Here is an 18,223-nt window from a genome sequence, read left to right on the forward strand (position 1 = left end):
ATTCTATTTGCATTATTAATAGTAGATCAGGTGATTTTTTTAATATTAAGTCCTCCTATCCAAGAACATGGAGTCTTTTTTATTTAGGTTTTGGCTTGTATCTTTTATTAAAATTTCATAATTTTGTCTCCTATAGCTCCTGGGCCTTCCATTCTTGTTTTCCTTTTTACTTTGTTCTCTGTTATGAATACAATATTTTTTCCATTTCCAGTCTAACTAGATATTGCTTAGTCAGAGGAAAATTATAAATTAAGTTTGATATCTTCATTCAGTCACCAAATTATCTTGCTAATTCAACTAGCTTACTCTTTATAGGTTTTTCTAGGAATGCAATCGTATCGCCTTGAAAAATGAAGATGATTTTTTTCCAGATGTTTATCCTGGGAAGCTCTTTAGCTGTGTGACTGTGCTGCTATTTTCTGTAGATGCTACTTCACTGCAGGCAATTGTTGCTGCTGCCCAAAGCTCCTCTGCCATGGCCTCCAATGAGACAGAAGCTTTCTAAGCGAATATCCCATAATTGCTCTGTTCAAGTGTCATGGATGACAACACAATACAGTGGTTCTTGATCTCTTAGGTCTCACATAGTTCAATTCAAAGAATCATTAAATACATTCTTGAGCTCACTGCTGTAATCATACCTGTCAAGTTTCCCTTTGGTCTTTTGCAACTAAGTAAGTATGCCCTTATTCTGGGAGTCCTGTCTGGGCATACTTACTCTGATATTACTCTCACTCTTGGAGAGGTACACTCAGAGAACTTCTCTGACCAACTTAATAAGCTTGTTGGGTCACTTTCATTCACATTACCCAGTATTATCTTCTTTATAGCGTTAATCATATTGTCAGATGTATTACTTATTGGTTTATTATTTGTCTACCCAAGATAGACCATATATTAATACAAAACAATTAACCTGATGAGATCAGCGAATTTTAATGTCTTCCTCAAACTTTTACCTCTAATATCTAGAGTTGAAAACACCTAGCATGTCTTCAATACTTGCTTAATGAATGAATGTTGAGTTTTCCTGAAAAGGATCGACATCATGCTTAAGTAATTTTTTATACAAACTTTTCTGAGCGTTGCTAAAGATCCAGGTAATTTTTCAGTTTAAGGTACAAATCAGATTATTTAAAATGAATGGGTTTTCTGAAACTAAACATAAAGATACGAAGAAAGGGTTATGAGACAGTAACAAAAGAGGTAACTCCCGAGGCAGGGATAGACAGACATCTGTCCTACCTCAATGTTCAAAGTTTGCATTTGTCGGAGATTAACTATGACCTACTTAATTGTTTTGTCGTTTTTCGTTTCTGATAAAGGTTATCTGAATTCCATTTCAAATGCTGCAGCAATATGTTTACCACTTTTTTTTTTTTAATTTACTGCAACTTTGTGGGAAGTGAAGGGGAAAAGCTGCAGATCACTCGACCGTCAGAAATTCAAGCCAAGTTTCAGCCCATATATTATCTTGTTTTAGAGGACCGATCAGTCTCCCCAAACGGCTTGACCTTACGGTATGATCTTATAGTTTTTAGACCACTCTCAGTTCAGTTCAGTTCAATCGCTCAGTCGTGTCCGACTCTTTGCGACCCCATGGATCACAGCACGCCAGGCCTCCCTGTCCATCACCAACTCCCGGAGTTTACTCAAACTCATGTCCATCGAGTCGGTGATGCCATCCAGCCATCTCATTATCTGTCGTCCCCTTCTCCTCCTGCCCCCAATCCCTCCCAGCATCAGAGTCTTTTCCAGTGAGTCAACTCGTCGCAAATTTACCAAGCCAGAAGCATGTACGGTAAAACTCTCAAATTGATGTCAAAAATCATCACTTGAGGCATTAATTCAAAGTTATCTGGAAAGGCATTTTCAGTGGTTCACAGCGAGACGGTGGCTAGGCTGGCATTGAATTAGCGTAGGCAATTTTGCTCGGACTGTGGGCAAACCTCCCCTAGCTCGCCATTTAACTTTTGTCCCCGCGTCCCCCAAGGCCGCGAAGACCTCGGCTACTTCTCCCCCCACTGCTCCAGGCCGAGGCCGACACGGAAACTGAGCCCGCAGCAGTTCTGCCTCAGTCCGGCGGGGGCGAGCGCGCCCGGTGCATTGTGGGCTCTGTAGTCCGGCCGGAACCTGTCCGCACCTACACGGCCCATGACTGCGCTTCCCCTCCTCCGCCTAGACCCAGTCCCCTTGCGCGGCTTCCGCTGGGTCTCCCGGGGCCCGGGCGCGAAGTTCCGACAGGTCAGCTGTTTCCCTCCAGGGCACAGGAGGCGGAAGCCGGAGGGGCGCGGGGAGGAGCTACGCGTGGGGGTGAACGCCCGCTCTACGTGCTCGTTCGCCTTGCGACCGCTGCGCGCGAGCCCGGTGTCCCCGCGGCGGGCAGCAGCAGAGGCGGCGGAGGTGTCGGTGGAACGCGGCGGGGGCGGAGGGAGTCCGCGGCGGCGGCGGCTGCAGCAGCAGCGAAATGGCGGAGACCGTGGCGGACACCCGGCGGCTGATCACCAAGCCGCAGAACCTGAATGACGCCTACGGGCCTCCCAGCAACTTCCTCGAGATCGATGTGAGCAACCCGCAGACAGTGGGGGTCGGCCGGGGCCGCTTCACCACCTACGAGATCAGGGTCAAGGTGAGGCCGTCTTTTCCCCCTACCGAGAGACTCCTTCTGTGGTCCCGGCTGTCCGCCGCGGACCCGGGGGCGCAGACCCGCCGCCCAGGCGGGGTTCCTGCTGACACGGTGGGGCAGACTTGTCCACGGGCGGGGTCCGGGCCAGGGCCCGTCTTCGTGTCGGGCTTCCGTGCAGGGCTTGGATGGGGGCTTGTAGGGTGAGCTGAGGCCAGCGCTGGCACTTGAAGAAGGTACTCGGAGAAGAGGGCGTGGGTTGAGCGCCGCTGGCCCCTCAAGCAGCTGATCAGGGAATGACATTTGAGTTGGAAAGGGGTAGATCTTTCGAGAACACAGCCCTTCATCGGGAATGGAGCTATCTGTGACTGAGAAAGAGGGTTTGCGCAAAGTTGAAGCCAATCCGGTTTTATTTTCCCGGAGACTATTCCCCCCCTGCCCCGAGTTGGCCAAGCCAAGCTGATTCCTCTCAGGCCCTTCCGTGCTACCAAACTCACCTAGATTGTACGCTTTTCTGAACAGAACCTCAAGAAAGTTTACAAAAGCCTGTCAGATTTGGTAGGGCTGAGCCAGGTGAGAAAACGGTGATGGAAAATGATTGACCTTAGTATTTTGGGCCACAGTCGTGCTAAAGGGTGAGGAGTGGGAAGTGTTGCCTGCCTCACAATCAACACTACCATTGCTTTAAGAAAAGCCTGTTCATTTAGGGATCTTGCTCTCCTAATTTCGAGATTTGCACTTCACTGAATGAAAGAATCAGCTGAAGTAGAACCACATTTATAATTTCATAACCAGTATTTGTTGGCAGTCAGTAATTCAGATGATTTGAAAGATGCTAATTGAGAATAGTACTTCGCTCTCACACTCTACTTCAGAATTAAAGAATTTCCTCATGTATGGAAGTACCTTTAAAAATTAGTTACAGTGAAACGAATCCAGCTGCTAATGACAGTAACAAATTAGTAAAAATTAAGCCTAAGAATTTGGTTTTCGAGTAATCAAATTTTATGTAACAAGTTACTATTAACATTTAAGTGGAGTAATTTCTCATTAACTTTCTCATTTTTTGTGTGGTAAGATATAACAGAATATACCATCTTAACCATTTTTAACTGTACAGTTTAGTAACGTTCAGTTTATTCACTGTTGTGAAACTTAGACACTTAAAAATAATTTACTTATGTGTTGCTATAAAAAATGTAATAATCGTCCAACTTAAAATATGAAACTAACCTGTTAAATGTTACAAGTCAGCCTTGTCTCTGAGGATGTGTAAAACATGAGTCACAAGCAGCCTTGTTACAGCGAAACTGCAGAATCTGAATTCCAGTGTACCTAAGGAAGCACATTGTCACATAAGCCTAGTGAAAAAAAAATGAGGGATTTTTTTTCCCCTTAACTTTTGGAATGGTTTTGGATTGCCTATTAAAGGCAATCTGAACATCTTTTACTCTCATTCATCAGCATATTTTCCTTTATTTCTTGTGCTACAGCAGAGCTTGGTATTCCTGTTTTTAAACTTCCAGAGCTAGTACTTCCTGTCACACAACTGAAATGGAATCTCCTGCCTACATTTCCTCATTGAATAACTTTGTGTTTGTCATGCTGAGTTCTTACAAAGTAAATGGATTTTAAGTATAATAACAATTTAAAAAAAAAATTCATCTGATTTTTATTACCAAATAGCTTATGTGACACTTTAAATTGTGCTTATGGTATTGTCATTTGTATTTCGAAGAAAGTAATCCTTTTTAAGTGTGGTTAATGAGTTAAGGAATTAACAGTATGAGATGGCTGGATGGCATCACTGACTCGGTGGACATGAGTTTGAGTGAACTCCGGGAGTTGGTGATGGACAGGGAGGCCTGGCGTGCTGTGATTCATGGGGTCACAAAGAGTCGGACACAACTGAGGGACTGAACTGAACACCTACACTGGTTTGTTAGATTATGTACACCAGTTTGTTGTGTGTTAATAATTGTTAAGTCATAAGTGCTTGTGCCTTCAGAGAAAATATAATTGAGTTTCTAATGCTTATGAAATGCCATTGGGGATTCTCTTAGTAATGTAACGTGTTAACTTAAAATGCAGGACACCATATAGTAAGATAGTAGGACTTATTTTAGCAGCATGTGATTTTTGAGAGTAATTAAGGTACAACTGCCAGTGAGATGAATAGGTAAGTCATTTTGTCATTTATACTACTTTTCTAAACTGTTCCTTCTCTCCCTAGCACCTGCTGCTTGCCTTCTGCTGTTGAATTTGACACATGGCAGACCATTTTATGTTCCAAAGTTTGGGCCCTTAAACTATCCTATGGTTACACTCTAATTTTAGTCTTGAGAAAAATGCTCCATTTTATAGAATCTGATTGAAATTACTCTAATTCACAGAGTAATTTTATCTGGATGGTGGCACTTTAGAATGCAAGTTTCCCAATCTCCATTTATCTTTTGGTTTGAGGATAGTGTTTAAGACTATTAGGATCTCCTGATTATCTCTGTGCTTTTGAAAATAATTGATACAGTATTAATGTTTTTTAAAATCATTCTAATGGTAGGCATAGCAGAGAGCACCGTAAATGATTAAAGGATTTGGAAAGCTCAGGTTCTCGAATTATTTTGGCATATTATAGAGAAAGCTGAAGGGGAAATTCAGTCACTGTTTATGAAGTTTGTGCTATAAGGTGGCTTTGATTTTCTGAAGATTTTAAATTAATTAAGGTGTATTGTACCTAGAGAAAACTGCTTTGAACCAGAGTGAATTTAAGGATCTTTCTTGAGCTCTGAGTTCAAAGAATAACTGAGTAAGGTGCAAAATCTAAGGTCCACTTCCCTTCTGTAAAATAGGTGTGCTAATAATAGTACAGTTGGTTCTTTGTATTTGAGGATGCTGGTGCTGCATATAAGTATTCAACCAACCACAGATCTAAAGTAGTTGGAAAAAAATTCCAGAAAGTCCCCAAAATCAAAACTTGAATTTGCTGCACACCAGCAGCTATATATATATAACATATGCATTGTATGTTACATATTATAAGTAATCTAGAGATGGTTTAAAGTGAAAGAGAGGATGTGCGTAGGTTATATGCAAATACTAAAGCATTTTATATAAGGAACTTGAGCATCTGCAGATTTTAATATGGAGGTGTGTGTGTCCTGGAACCAGACCCCCATGGATACTGAGAGATGACTGTACCTACCTCAGAGGACTAAATGACATAATACACATAAATCTCTTTAGCACAGTGATTGGTATATAATAGGCACTCAAAAGTTAGTTCTTTCTAAATATAGCTACTTCTAAATTAAAAGTCAATGATCAGCTACTACATTCTCTACGTTAATGTGCAGGTGAGTTACTAAAATCGTTTGATTTTCTTATCAAGAAATCTAATATATTCTGTGTCATTCCATGTGGGAAGTTGTGATGCCATTCAGAGTGTAGTAAATTTCACACTTAAGACCAAAAATATTTAATAGACGTCTCCATATTTTAAGGTGAGGGCTTCCCAGATGGTGCTAGTGGTAAAGAATCTGCCTGCCAGTGCAGGAGACCCAAGAGACTCCGGTTCAATTCCTGGGTCGGGAAGATCCCTTGGAGTAGGAAATGGCTCCACACCCCAGTGTTCTTGCCTGGAAATTCCATGAGCAGAGGAGTCTGGTGGGCTACAGTCCAAGGGGTCACAAAGAGTCAGACACAACTGAGCAACTCAGCACCTAAGCACACACACAGACATATTTTAAGGTAGTATGTTTCCTATGATTGTGCTAGTATTGATATATTTTTTTTCAGTTTGAGATCTAATTGACATATACAATTGTATTTAAGGTGTACAACATAATGATTGCTATATACATACACATAAATGATTACCACAGCAAGTTTTAGTTAACATTATGACCTCACATGCTTCTAAAAGTAGCTTTTTTAAGTTGAGGCATATTGAAACATAAAACTGAATGGTAAAGTTTACTAATAAACCTTGTACTGGGAAAGATAATGAAAGTAGCATCTTGACAGTATTTGCCATTCTAAACTTGTATTGGTGATTCTTCTCTGAATGAGTCCTCTCATTTTAAATTGAGTCATTAATATTCTCTTCAGAAATAAATTAATTTTTAGACTTGTTTTTAGGGTTTATGTGAATAAGTTCTTAAAGGGCCAAAATAGGAGAAGGAAATGGCAACCCACTCCAGTGTTCTTGCCTGGAGAATCCCAGGGACGGGGGAGCCTGGTGGGCTTCCGTCTGTGGGGTCACACAGAGTTGGACACGACTGAAGTGACTTAGCAGCAGCAGCAGCAGCAGACTGCATTAGGCTTGGGAGGGCCGTGTCTTTATGGTCATCAGGCAGTTAACACCTTCCCTTTGGTAGGGGATTTCACATCTGTAAAACTACACAGGAAGTGTGCACCAGACACTGTTACCCAGGTTCTCCAGAGTGGTTAGCTGCAGCAGAGGATATGGGGTGGGTGGTGGGGGGTCTGTCCTGGGAAGGCCCCAAGGGGGTCCTGCTCTGTTATTAAACTAATGCTGTACTAGTCTGTCTAGTCATGAGGGAAAAGGTTAAGAAAATGTAGTAGTTGGGAACTGTTAATTATCCACTGAAACATTATGAGGTCAGCACAGCAAAAATAGAAACATTTACAAAATGTTACAGTGGAGAAAATCATACATATATAAACACAGTAAGTAAAAATATCTATGCAATGTAAATAAAGAAAAATAAATTTTAAACAACAAAATTATCTGTAAAATTACAGAGATCCGAGGAACAATGTGGAGAATTAAAAACAGTTTTGTTTGGTTAATAGGAATGTAGGTGAAGTTTTTTGGAATTTTATTATTAGTAATAAAAAATTCTTCAAGAAAAAAAAATAATAAATAAAGGGCCAAAATAGTATGTAAAAGAATCAAAGCATTTTGGAGCCGAAGGACATCTGCAGAATCTTGGTAGGTTTATCAGTTGACCATGAAAAGTCTGATATACATCTTTGCTGCCAGCTATGGCTGACCTCCAGGATCTCTGTCAGGGAAAGATAGCTTTGAAGAGTCTGTTCTTACCTAACCCATGTGGGGGGAGTAAGGCAGTGGCAGTTAAAAAGTAGCTCTGTTATATTGTGTTAAGGGATCTTGTTATATTGTTCATTTTGGCAGATAAGGGAACCAAGACACAGAAAGACGTCTCTTACCCAAAGTAAATCATTGATACCTAACTCGAGTCAAAGTCAGGGCTCCCCTGATGGCTCAGACAGTAAAGAATTTGCGTTCAATGAAGGAGACCTGGATTTGATCCCTGGGTCTGAAAGATCCCCTGGAAAAGAAAATGGCTACGAAGGAAATGGCAACCCACTCCAGTGTTCTTGCCTGGAGAATCCCAGGGACGGCAGAGCCTGGTCGGCTGCCGTCTATGGGGTCACACAGAGTCGGACACGACTGAAGCGACTTAGCAGCAGCAGCAGCAACCCACTCCAGTATTCTTGCCTGGAGAATCCCATGGACAGAGGAGCCTGGCAGGCTACAGTCCATGGGGTTGCAAAGAGTCAGACACCACTGAGCGACTCAGCATGAAGCTCATGTGAGAATCAGAGGGTTGGATTTGAAGTATTGTGGTCCTCATTCTGTATTGCTTCACAGCTTCAGTTCATTTAAACAATACACTGAAACCTTTTTTATCTACAGCCTGGTGTTGGGGAACCCTCAAGTGTCTGAACCTTTAGAAGAAAGTCTCAATGTTAGCATCCTGGAGACCTAAGAGTTGACTCTTCGTTAATCCACAGTAGATAAGATGCACCCCAGAAAAACAAACAGCTGAAAAGAACTTACTGTTGAATTCTGTGCTATGATGAAATCACCCAAAGAAAAAGTGTGTTGTCGATTGGCTCGAAATGCTTATAAAAGGAAAGCTTCTTCTCATGTATAAGCTGAAAAGTGAGGGGATTTATCACCTGAGTACCTGTCGTGTTCAGGACAGTTTGCTATATATATAATTTGATCTTTGAGTAACCAAGCAGAGCAAATAATATCTTTGTTTTGGAAATGTGGAAGCTGAAGTCATTGTAGATCCTCATCTCTTGTTCCTCTCTCATTCTTATTTTAGTCTTGCTGAACTACTTATATCTCCCAAATAAGCTGACTTCTATCCAGGCCTTTGCATACACTTCCTCCTCTGTCTTGCTTTAGCAGCCTTATCTGGCTATCATTACTTGTCCTGCAGAACTCAGCCTTGCTTTTTTAGAGATTTTGCTGATCCCTGGAATCTAGACTGGATTTCCTCCTTGTGTGTCCTTGTAGCCCTTTTAGGATTACATTTGTTTGCTTGTATGGGCTTCCCTGATGGCTCAGATGGTAATCCTGCAATGCAGGAGACTTGGGTTCAATCCCTGGGTCGGGAAGATGCCCTGGGGAAGGGAATGGCTACCCACTCCAGTATTATTGCTTGGAGAATTCCATGGACAAAGGAGCATGGTGGGTTCCAGCCCATGGGCGTTGCAAAGAATTGGACATGACTGAGCGACTTTCACTTTTTTTCCCTTTAATTCCTGTTTCTTCTATAACCTTCTAGAGGACGGAGGGGGGGGAACTGTCATGATCACCCTAACTCAACATCTGACGTTGTGCTTGACATGTAGTGGATACTTTAGGAATAAATGAAGTTTAGGAAGGTTGAGTAACTTGTCCAAAATCACAGCTATTAAATGGCAAAACTGGGATTTGAATATAGATTTATTTTCTGATCTTCAGAGGCCATATTTTTTCTTTCACCCTCACTGAACATTTGTTATCACCTGGGGAGCTTTTGATATCCTTTAGATTCTTTTTTAATTGGGTTAGGGTGGGATTTGGGAAGTGGTAATTTAAAAAGCACCCCAGCAAGGGCACCTTACTGGTGTGCAGCAAGGATTATACCTAGTTACAGCAGGCTCTCTGTCTCTTGAGATATGACAGGCAACAGAGAAGTATGAAAAAAAAATGGAGCCACAGTGGTTGGTAGCCTCAATGGGATTTTTAAAAAGGCAAATTCTGGGGTGGTAGGGGGAGGCAAATTCTAGGGTGGTGGCAGGAGGGAAGGGAGAAAAAGAAGCAGATCCTTACATGTAGCAGAGAGGAAAACCAGTGATATAGGCCAAAGATGAAAACTATTTTTAAAGGGGAGACCGTTTAGATACTATCAAAGCATGCCAACAACTTAGCTTTGGGGGAAGAAGGGGAAGCATTTACTACATTCAACCAAGCCTGACCTTTTCACCCCTGTCTTATACCATCCATGTCTGTACCCCTGTGTAATAATCATGAAAGTAAGCCAGAAATCAGGAAGAGAAAAAATTTATATCCTTTTAAGAAATGTTTGTATTTTAGTAGTATCGCCACTCCATACCTTTAAAGTGGAAAATCTACTAGTGCTTAATTTTCAGGTATTTTGGTGATTCCATGAGATTTTTCATCTCACTTTCACAATCATACTTACCAAAAAAAAAGGATTGAAATGTTATTTTTAGATACTTTTATGTTTGTACTATAATATGCAGCTTCCATGTAAGCAGAGCCAACAGTTTTTTGATATCAGATAAGAAAGATGGTGTCCAAGAAAGTCAATACTAGTAATCATGGTACTGCTGTTTACGGATTGCTTAGTTAAATGATTTAAAGCTTTCAGCCAAATAAGGTATTCTTTTAAAGAAATATTTAACTTAGAACCTATGAAATTGGACAGCATAGTAAAATATGTTCTCACAGTTCAGTTCAGTTCAGTTCAGTTGCTCAGTCGTGTCCGACTCTCCACAACCCCATGAATCACAGCACGCCAGGCCTCCCTGTCCATCACCAACTCCCGGAGTTCACTCAAACTCATGTCCACAGAGTCGGTGATGCCATCCAGCCATCTCATTCTCGGTCGTCCCCTTCTCCTCCCGCCCCCAACCTTTCCCAGCATCAGAGTCTTTTCCAGTGAGTCAACTCGTCGCATGAGGTGGCCAGAGTATTGCAGCTTCAGCCTTAGCATCAGTCCCTCCAATGAACATCCAGGATTGATCTCCTCTAGAATGGACTGGTTGGATCTCCTTGCAGTATAAGGGACTCTCAAGAGTCTTCTCCAACACCACAGTTCAAAAGCATCGATTCTTCGGCGATCAGCTTTCTTCACAGTCCAACTCTCATATCCATACATGACCACGGGAAAAACCATTGCCTGGACTAGACGGACCTTGGTTGGCAAAGTAATGTCTCTGCTTTTTAAAATACTATCAAGGTTGGTCATAACTTTCCTTCCAAGGAGCAAGCGTCTTTTAATTTCATGGCTGCAATCAGCATCTGCAGTGATTTTGGAGCCCAAAAAAATAAAGTCTGACACTGTTTCCACTGTTTTTCCATCTATTTCCCATGAAGTGATGGGACCAGATGCCATGATCTTTGTTTTCTGAATGTTGAGCTTCAAGCCAACCTTTTCACTCTCCTCTTTCACGTTCATCAAGAGGCTTTTGAGTTCCTCTTCACTTTCTGCCATAAGGGTAGTGTCATCTGCATATCTGAGGTTATTGATATTTCTCCCAGCAATCTTGATTCCAGCTTGTGCTTCTTCCAGCCCAGCGTTCCTCATGATGTACTCTGCATATGAGTTAAATAAGCAAGGTGACAATATACAACCTTGACGTACACCTTTTCCTACCTCAAAAACTGAGTTTTATTTTTTCATGTGAAGAAGTCTTGAGCAGTCCAGGGCTGGCATTGTGACTTAACTATGAGCTTCCCAGTATCATATCCACATTCTAGGCAAGGTGAAGGCACATTTCTGCCCCATTGCCACATTTGGGTATAGAGGAAGCTGCAGAATTTAGTCTAGCTGGGCAGCCATGTGAAGAAAGGAGGAACAGACATTGTTCTCTGCTTCCACGCAGTGGTAAAGAAGTGATTGGGGTCCGTCTTCTAGGGTGTGGCACTGGCAACATTCTCATCTTGTCTTCTTTTTTCTTTGTTTGCTGATGACTGAGATTTCAAAGTTTAGAGAAAGTTTATTTGATTTGTAAGAAATAAAATTTGAGCTCCTGTTAGTTTTGACATCCTTGAATGTAAGTTGGGTTTTGTTTTTTTGATGTAAATAAGTTTGATCCCGTCCAGAGAAAATTTTGGTGAGTAGAAAAAGGAGGCAGGCATGAAGACATGGCATGTTCGATAGAAGTATATCATGGGGTCGAGTTTGGGTTAGAAGTACGGAAAATACATGATTAACTTTTTTTTTTTTTTGCCTTCAGTGACTGTTTAAAACTGTGTAGGAGGTTTTACTTGGGACCAGCGTTTTAGTTGATGACATTGAATAATGGAGTATATTGTTTGAGCCACCTAAATGAGTGAGGTCACTGTCTCTTACCAGGGAATCATAGGAAGACAAAATAACTCTAATACAATTACTTAGTGCCTAACAATACTGGAATGATCACTTTCTAATTCTTTGCTCTCTAGACTTTTATAAATGATGTAGTATCTCTGTTTCCTTGGCTTTCCTAAAATTATTTCACACCTGCCACCTATAGCTTGTTTACCTTACGTTTTTCCCCTTCCTGTCCAGTGGGATGAGCTTCTTTCTCTGTTCTATAGTAAGTCTGGAAATTCTAATTCATTTAGAGGAACAAAGGAGCCTCACAGTTCCTTTTCTTATGTCTAGTTCTCATTATCTCCTCTTTTGCCATGACATTACGGATCATTTTCATGTGGAAACAAAGATAAAAGTCTTGTTGGCTGGGGATACTTCCGTGTATCACCAGACCTTTGTTTAAATTTACACTCAAAGATTTCCCCCATATTATATAACGGAGAACAGTCTTAAAACACTGATCACTATAGAACAGGAATCAGCAGCTGTGGGCTTCCCTATTTGATGTTTTATTAGAACAAAGCATATCTTTTAATATTTTGTTTACATAGTATTTACGACCACTTTTGCACTGACAGAGTTGAGTAGTTTCAACAGCCTAAAATATTTACTGTCTTGCCATTTGAGAAAAAGTTGGCAAACCACTGGTCTATATTTTATGTAGCTTTGGAGTAGTGGAAAGCAAAGCAATTGGAGAATCTTATTTGATTGTAAAGCGTGGTCCTATTCTTGGGTGCTGAATGAAATAGTAGATACCATTTTTTCCTTCTAAAGGTCGAGTTTTTGCAAAGACACAATCTAACCTTGTGAGTCATTATATCTACTATTCATATTAAGGCCAACCGCAAAGATTTTCAGTCTGTAAAACTAGTTTTCTCACTTGAAGCCTTCTGTAAACTCCTTTGAATATCTCGAGAGAGAGAGTTGGGGCTGATAAAAACTGTTAGGTAGCTAGTTCATGGTAGTTTAGTTTCAGTTGATAAACCAGTGACAAAACTGAAGGTGGTGCCTGACAAAACTATAGTCTGTTCTAGCCAGGATTGGGGTTTAGATATTTTCTAGCTCAGAATTAATTTTTTCATACCATATCATCATTTAACATTTTGTGTTCTTACATGGTAATTCTGTACATGTTATAGTAGTATGCCATTATTAAATGATTAAATTGGTATTAGTTGAACTACTGATGTGGGTAAGTTTAATGTGTGAATTGTAGAAAGGGGTTAAGTTTGAGAATATTAGTTCTCAAAGTGGAACAGTATAGTAAATTGATAGAATTTTTATCTTAGTTTAAAAGGGCAGATGATGTTGATATACTTAAGCTGAAATAAATTATAGAGATTTTCACTTAGATGTTAGATATGATTCTTATCTGTAATCTGTGTATTTGCCCAGTTTTATTCTCTTAAGACTCTAATCAGTTTTTTCCTAACTACATTTCTTTTTATATTCAACTTAACATTTGAGTGGCTCCTGTGGGCCAGTTGTTTTATTGAGCACTTGGAATGCTATGGTTGGATGGCATCACCGACTCAATGGACCTGGGTTTGGGTGAACTCCGGGAGTTGGTGATGGACTGGGAGGCCTCGTGTGCTGCGGTTATGGGGTTGCAAAGAGTCAGACTTGACTGAACGACTGAACTGAACTGTAATGCTAAGTTTAAAAAGATGTGGTTGCTACATTTAGAAGTTCACACCAACCTGAAACAGGATTGGATGTTTTCTTTGATCAGTTTTCCCTAAAACTGTCCAATAAATGAACATTTATGAACCACCTGGTACATGCCAGTCACTGTGTTAATGTATGGCTTTCCCTTAAAGGCAGGAAGCTTATAGACTGGAGGGAGGTAGGTCAGTTTGATTCCATTCACTTCAATTTAATGATACTACTTGGTGAACATAGTCATAATGTGCAGTAGGAACCCAAGCCTGCATGAGGGACCAGGGGTGAAAGGGCAGAGAGAACAGCTGTATTTTCCATTGTCAATGACCTGCCAAAATCACACAATATTAATACTGGATTTTGACCACTTTATGCCCTGGGACCTGTTGTTACTGTCTGGCTCAAACATCTTTCCCTACCTCTTTATTTGTGGTTTGTTTTATTTTAAGCATGTCTTGGGCAGTTGCTGTGTCTTAGCTAGTATGGTAGGCACTTTCTTCTGTGTTTTCTTTGATATAGTTTTAGTTATCTGCCTCTTCTTAGAAACTATAATGGCTCTTATTTCCAGTTAGAACAGATCATAGAAATAGCCAGGGTCATTCTTATTTAGCAGTCATTTCCTATATCAGCCTGATCATGCTTTGTGATACATCCATGAAAGTCTACCTGCTGTTCTCTCCCATCTAACCCAAATGACCTTCTTAATTCCTCCTGCCAAAAGCTCATCCAGATATGTAAACATTGTAGACTGGTGTTTCCCAGTAACCAATATTATGTCATTGCATAACTAACCACCCCAACTTAATGACATACAACAGTGATTTATTTCCTACCATTCTGTGGTCTGGCTGGGCAGTTTCTGTATGCTTATGTGTGCAACTGTTTTGAGCTGGAGAGCTGGCATGTCTGGCTGTCTATCTCCTGGGGCACCTCATTCTCTTCCACATGGCCTCTCATTCTCCAGTAGGCTCTACTGACTTTCTTATATGGCAGACTTAGAATAGCATTCCCAGAGAATGAAGATAGAAAGTTGCAAGAGTTTTAGGCTTAGAAAATTGTTTGTCACTTCTACTACATTCTCTTGCTCAAAGCAAGTCATAGGCTAGTATAGACTCAAAGGTGGGGAAATAAACTCCACCTCTCAGATGAAAGTAGCTTCAAAGAATTTGTGGCAACATTATCTACCATACATTACTTGTTAGGAATCTCCAAATGTCATAATTGGTGGCACCTGTGGCTTGGGTTATTGTGGGTGCAGAAATAATAACTCCCCAAAGATTTCTGCTTCCTAATAACTAGAATCTGAATGTGTTAACATATGAGAATGTTACCTTTGGAGATATGATCAAATTAAGGATCATGAGATGGAGAGGTTGTCCCAGATTATCTGGGTGGGTCCAGTGTAATCACAAGGGCCCTTATAAGTGAAGCAGGTGGGAGAGTTAGTCATAGAAGGAGATGTGACAGTGGACGTAAAGGCTGGCGTGATCTAATCGCTGACTTTGAAGATGGAAGGAAGGACTATGAGCTGAAGAATGCGAGTAGCCTCCAGAGGCTAGGTAAGACTAGGACGCATATCGCCTAGACCCTCCAAAAGGAATGCAGCCCTAGTGACATCTTGATTTGTCCCAGTGAGACTCATTTCAAGCTTCTGACCTCCAAAACCATAAGATAATAAATATTTGTTGTTTTAAGCTACTAAACCGGTGGTAATTTGTTAAAGCAGCAATAGGAAACTAATAACAATGACAAGGCCCTGTCTTAAAGATAACTTCCAACAGAAGGAAACACAATAGACTCACTCCAAGAGAATGAGAGTCAGTTGGGACTGGGCTCAGCCTGATTCTGAGCCTTGATTATAGGCCACACAGCCTTACCTTTCTTGTCTCCATCAGAATCTAGCACTATCAGCTCTCATTATCCCTTGCCTTCTAGTCTGCCAAGATGTTTTACCAAAGGCATAGAAAAACACTTTCTCATGGAAAAAGTTGAATGTGTTATTTTAATAGGCTGTAGAGGATTATTTTTCCAAACTATAGAGAAAATTATTAAAAGACTGTTGTTTGGCTGTTCATGTGTAAGTCAAAATTAACAATGCTGCATGACTAGTGTATTTTTTAAAAAGATTGAGTATAAGAGAAAGAACCACATAATCTTTGATTCAGTTGTTTGCCCTTGCTGTTGTGATCTAATGCCTTTGTATAAGAGAGCGCTAACTTCTGAGACTAGACAAGTAGTGTTTTGGGTAATGAATATCTTAGCTTATTAGCTCTTGATTAAAATTTAACTTAGAAAAAATTTCCTACTCTATTGTAAGGTCTTTGACCCTCCATAATTTCAAGTCTAGTCTTAAAAACACTAGTATCTTCCCTTCACTGCACACCTTAAGAGAAAAGTATTTTAACCTTTGCAACTTGTGATTCTAGGCCTCAAAGTCTAAGATATATTTAAGGATTTCAAGCAGTGAATGTATAACTATACAGTTTCTTCTAATGTCACATGACTTTTTTTTGTTGTTTCTGTTTTGAGAAGAAACCTGAATCTTAACAAGGCATTCATTCAAAATGAACAAAAACAATCTTTTGAAAACTCCTACTTTGATTTGTGACAGAATAGATTTTTAAAAATCCAATTATGAAGCCCATAAAAATATGTATCAAACATCTGGTACCCAGAGCTTCAAGAATGTCAAAGCTAACAGAGTATTTTAGAAGGATTATAATTATATAGAATCTGATCAAACAAAATTAAGAAAAACTTTATAGGTTGAAGTAGGACATCAGTTACAAATATACATCAATGGGTTATTTAGAATGAGTATGTTCTTCGATTTACTTTCCTCCAGAACGTATGATATTTTTGTCTAAAACAACTTTAATATAATAGCCATTTGCTATATCGGGCTACTTAAAGTTTAAGATTCAAATTATCAGACATCTCTTCGTCCAGTTTCCTTGGCATTGACATTGACTTGTATGATTTGTCTAGTTGACTATAGTTGATACTGACCTTGTACAGGATGGCTCATATATGAAGGGACCAGTACACTCAGTGCTTTTTGACCTGAGATTTTGTTTTGCTTTTTACCTTTTTGTCCTATCTCACTGTTTCTGGTTAGTGGTCACTCACAGTCTGGTCACTGTTAGCCCTGTGCCAAATTCTAAGTGTAACTGACTTCATTCACATCCCATTCTTCGTTAAGAGTAGATAGATTTTCTTAATCCAACCAAACAAAGGTTAGAGACTTATTTTCTCGATAGGACCTTTTTATTACATTAAGAAACTGAGTATCATCTGGTTTCAGAGATATCTTAGCAGTTTTTGATATCAGTATTGCTAGAAATTCTGTATTCTCTGCCGCAGTTCGCAGAGACATTTTGTTGTTCATAGTTCCTACCCTTGCCCTGACAGTACATTTTGTTTCTCTCTCTCCATCAGTCTCTGTATAGGGCTCCCTACTGCTAATCCACCAGCTGAAGACCTGACCCATATCCCATTTTCTTTTTGAGCTTTATTTTTTTGTAATTTTTATTTTTATTGGAGGCTAATTATTTTACAATATATTGCTTGGTTTTGCCATACATTGACATGAATCCGCCCCGGGTGTACATGAGTTCCCCCTCCCACCTCCCTCCTCCCCTTATCCTCCCTCTGGGTCATCCCCGCATACCAGCCCCGAGCATCCTGTAACATGCATCGACCCTGAACTGGCGATTCATTTCACATAGGATAATATACATGTTTCAATGCCATTCTCCCAAACCATCCCACCCTCACCCTCTCCCACAGAGTCCCAAAGACTGTTCTATACATCTGTGTCTCTTTTGCTGTCTCATATACAGGGTAATCATTTGCATCTTTCTAAATTCCATATATATGCGTTAGTATGTTGTATTGGTGTTTTTCTTTCTGGCTTACTTCACTCTGTATAATAGACTCTAGTTTCATCCACCTCATTAGAACTGGTTCAAATGCATTCTTTTTAATGGCTGAGTAATACTCCATTGTGTATATGTACCAAAGCTTTCTTATCCATTCGTCTGCAGATGGACATCTAGGTTGCTTCCATGTTCTGGCTATTATAAACAGTGCTGCAATGAACATTGGAGTACATGTGTCTCTTTCAATTCTGGTTTCCTCGGTGTGTATGCCCAGGAGTGCGATTGCTGGATCATATGGCAGTTCTATTTCCAGTTTTTTGAGGAATCTCCACACTGTTCTCCATAGTGGCTGTACTAGTTTGCATTCCCACCAACAGTGTAAGAGGGTTCCCTTCTCTCCACACCCTCTCCAGCATTTATTGCATGTAGACTTTTGGATAGCAGCCATTCTGTCTGGTGTGAAATGGTATCTCATTGTGGTTTTGATTTGCATTTCTCTGATTATGAGGGATGTTGAGCATTTTTTCATGTGTTTGTTAGCCATCTTTATGTCTTCTTTGGAGAAATGTCTGTTTAGTTCTTTGGCCCATTTATTGATTGGGTCATTTATTTTTCTGGAATTGACCTGCAGGAGCTGCTTTTGTATATTTTGGAGATTAATCCTTTATCAGTTGCTTCATTTGCTATTA

The 18,223-nt window shown here is 40.3% G+C and overlaps 1 protein-coding gene across 1 annotated transcript in view; it reads left to right on the forward strand.

Moving 5' to 3' along the window:
* Nucleotides 1-2,318: 2,318 nt before the first annotated feature.
* Nucleotides 2,319-18,223, forward strand: part of SNX3 (sorting nexin 3) — a 53,133-nt gene continuing 37,228 nt past the window's right edge. The window contains exon 1 of the mRNA XM_055433187.2: nucleotides 2,319-2,629. Within this exon, the coding sequence (XP_055289162.1) occupies nucleotides 2,468-2,629 (162 nt within the window). The 5' untranslated portion in view covers nucleotides 2,319-2,467. The remainder of the gene's footprint in view (nucleotides 2,630-18,223) is intronic.

Source organism: Moschus berezovskii, chromosome 10 (genome assembly GCF_049115385.1).
Source record: "Moschus berezovskii isolate FMDL1 chromosome 10, NW_MosBer_1.0, whole genome shotgun sequence".
Lineage (NCBI taxonomy): Eukaryota > Metazoa > Chordata > Mammalia > Artiodactyla > Moschidae > Moschus > Moschus berezovskii.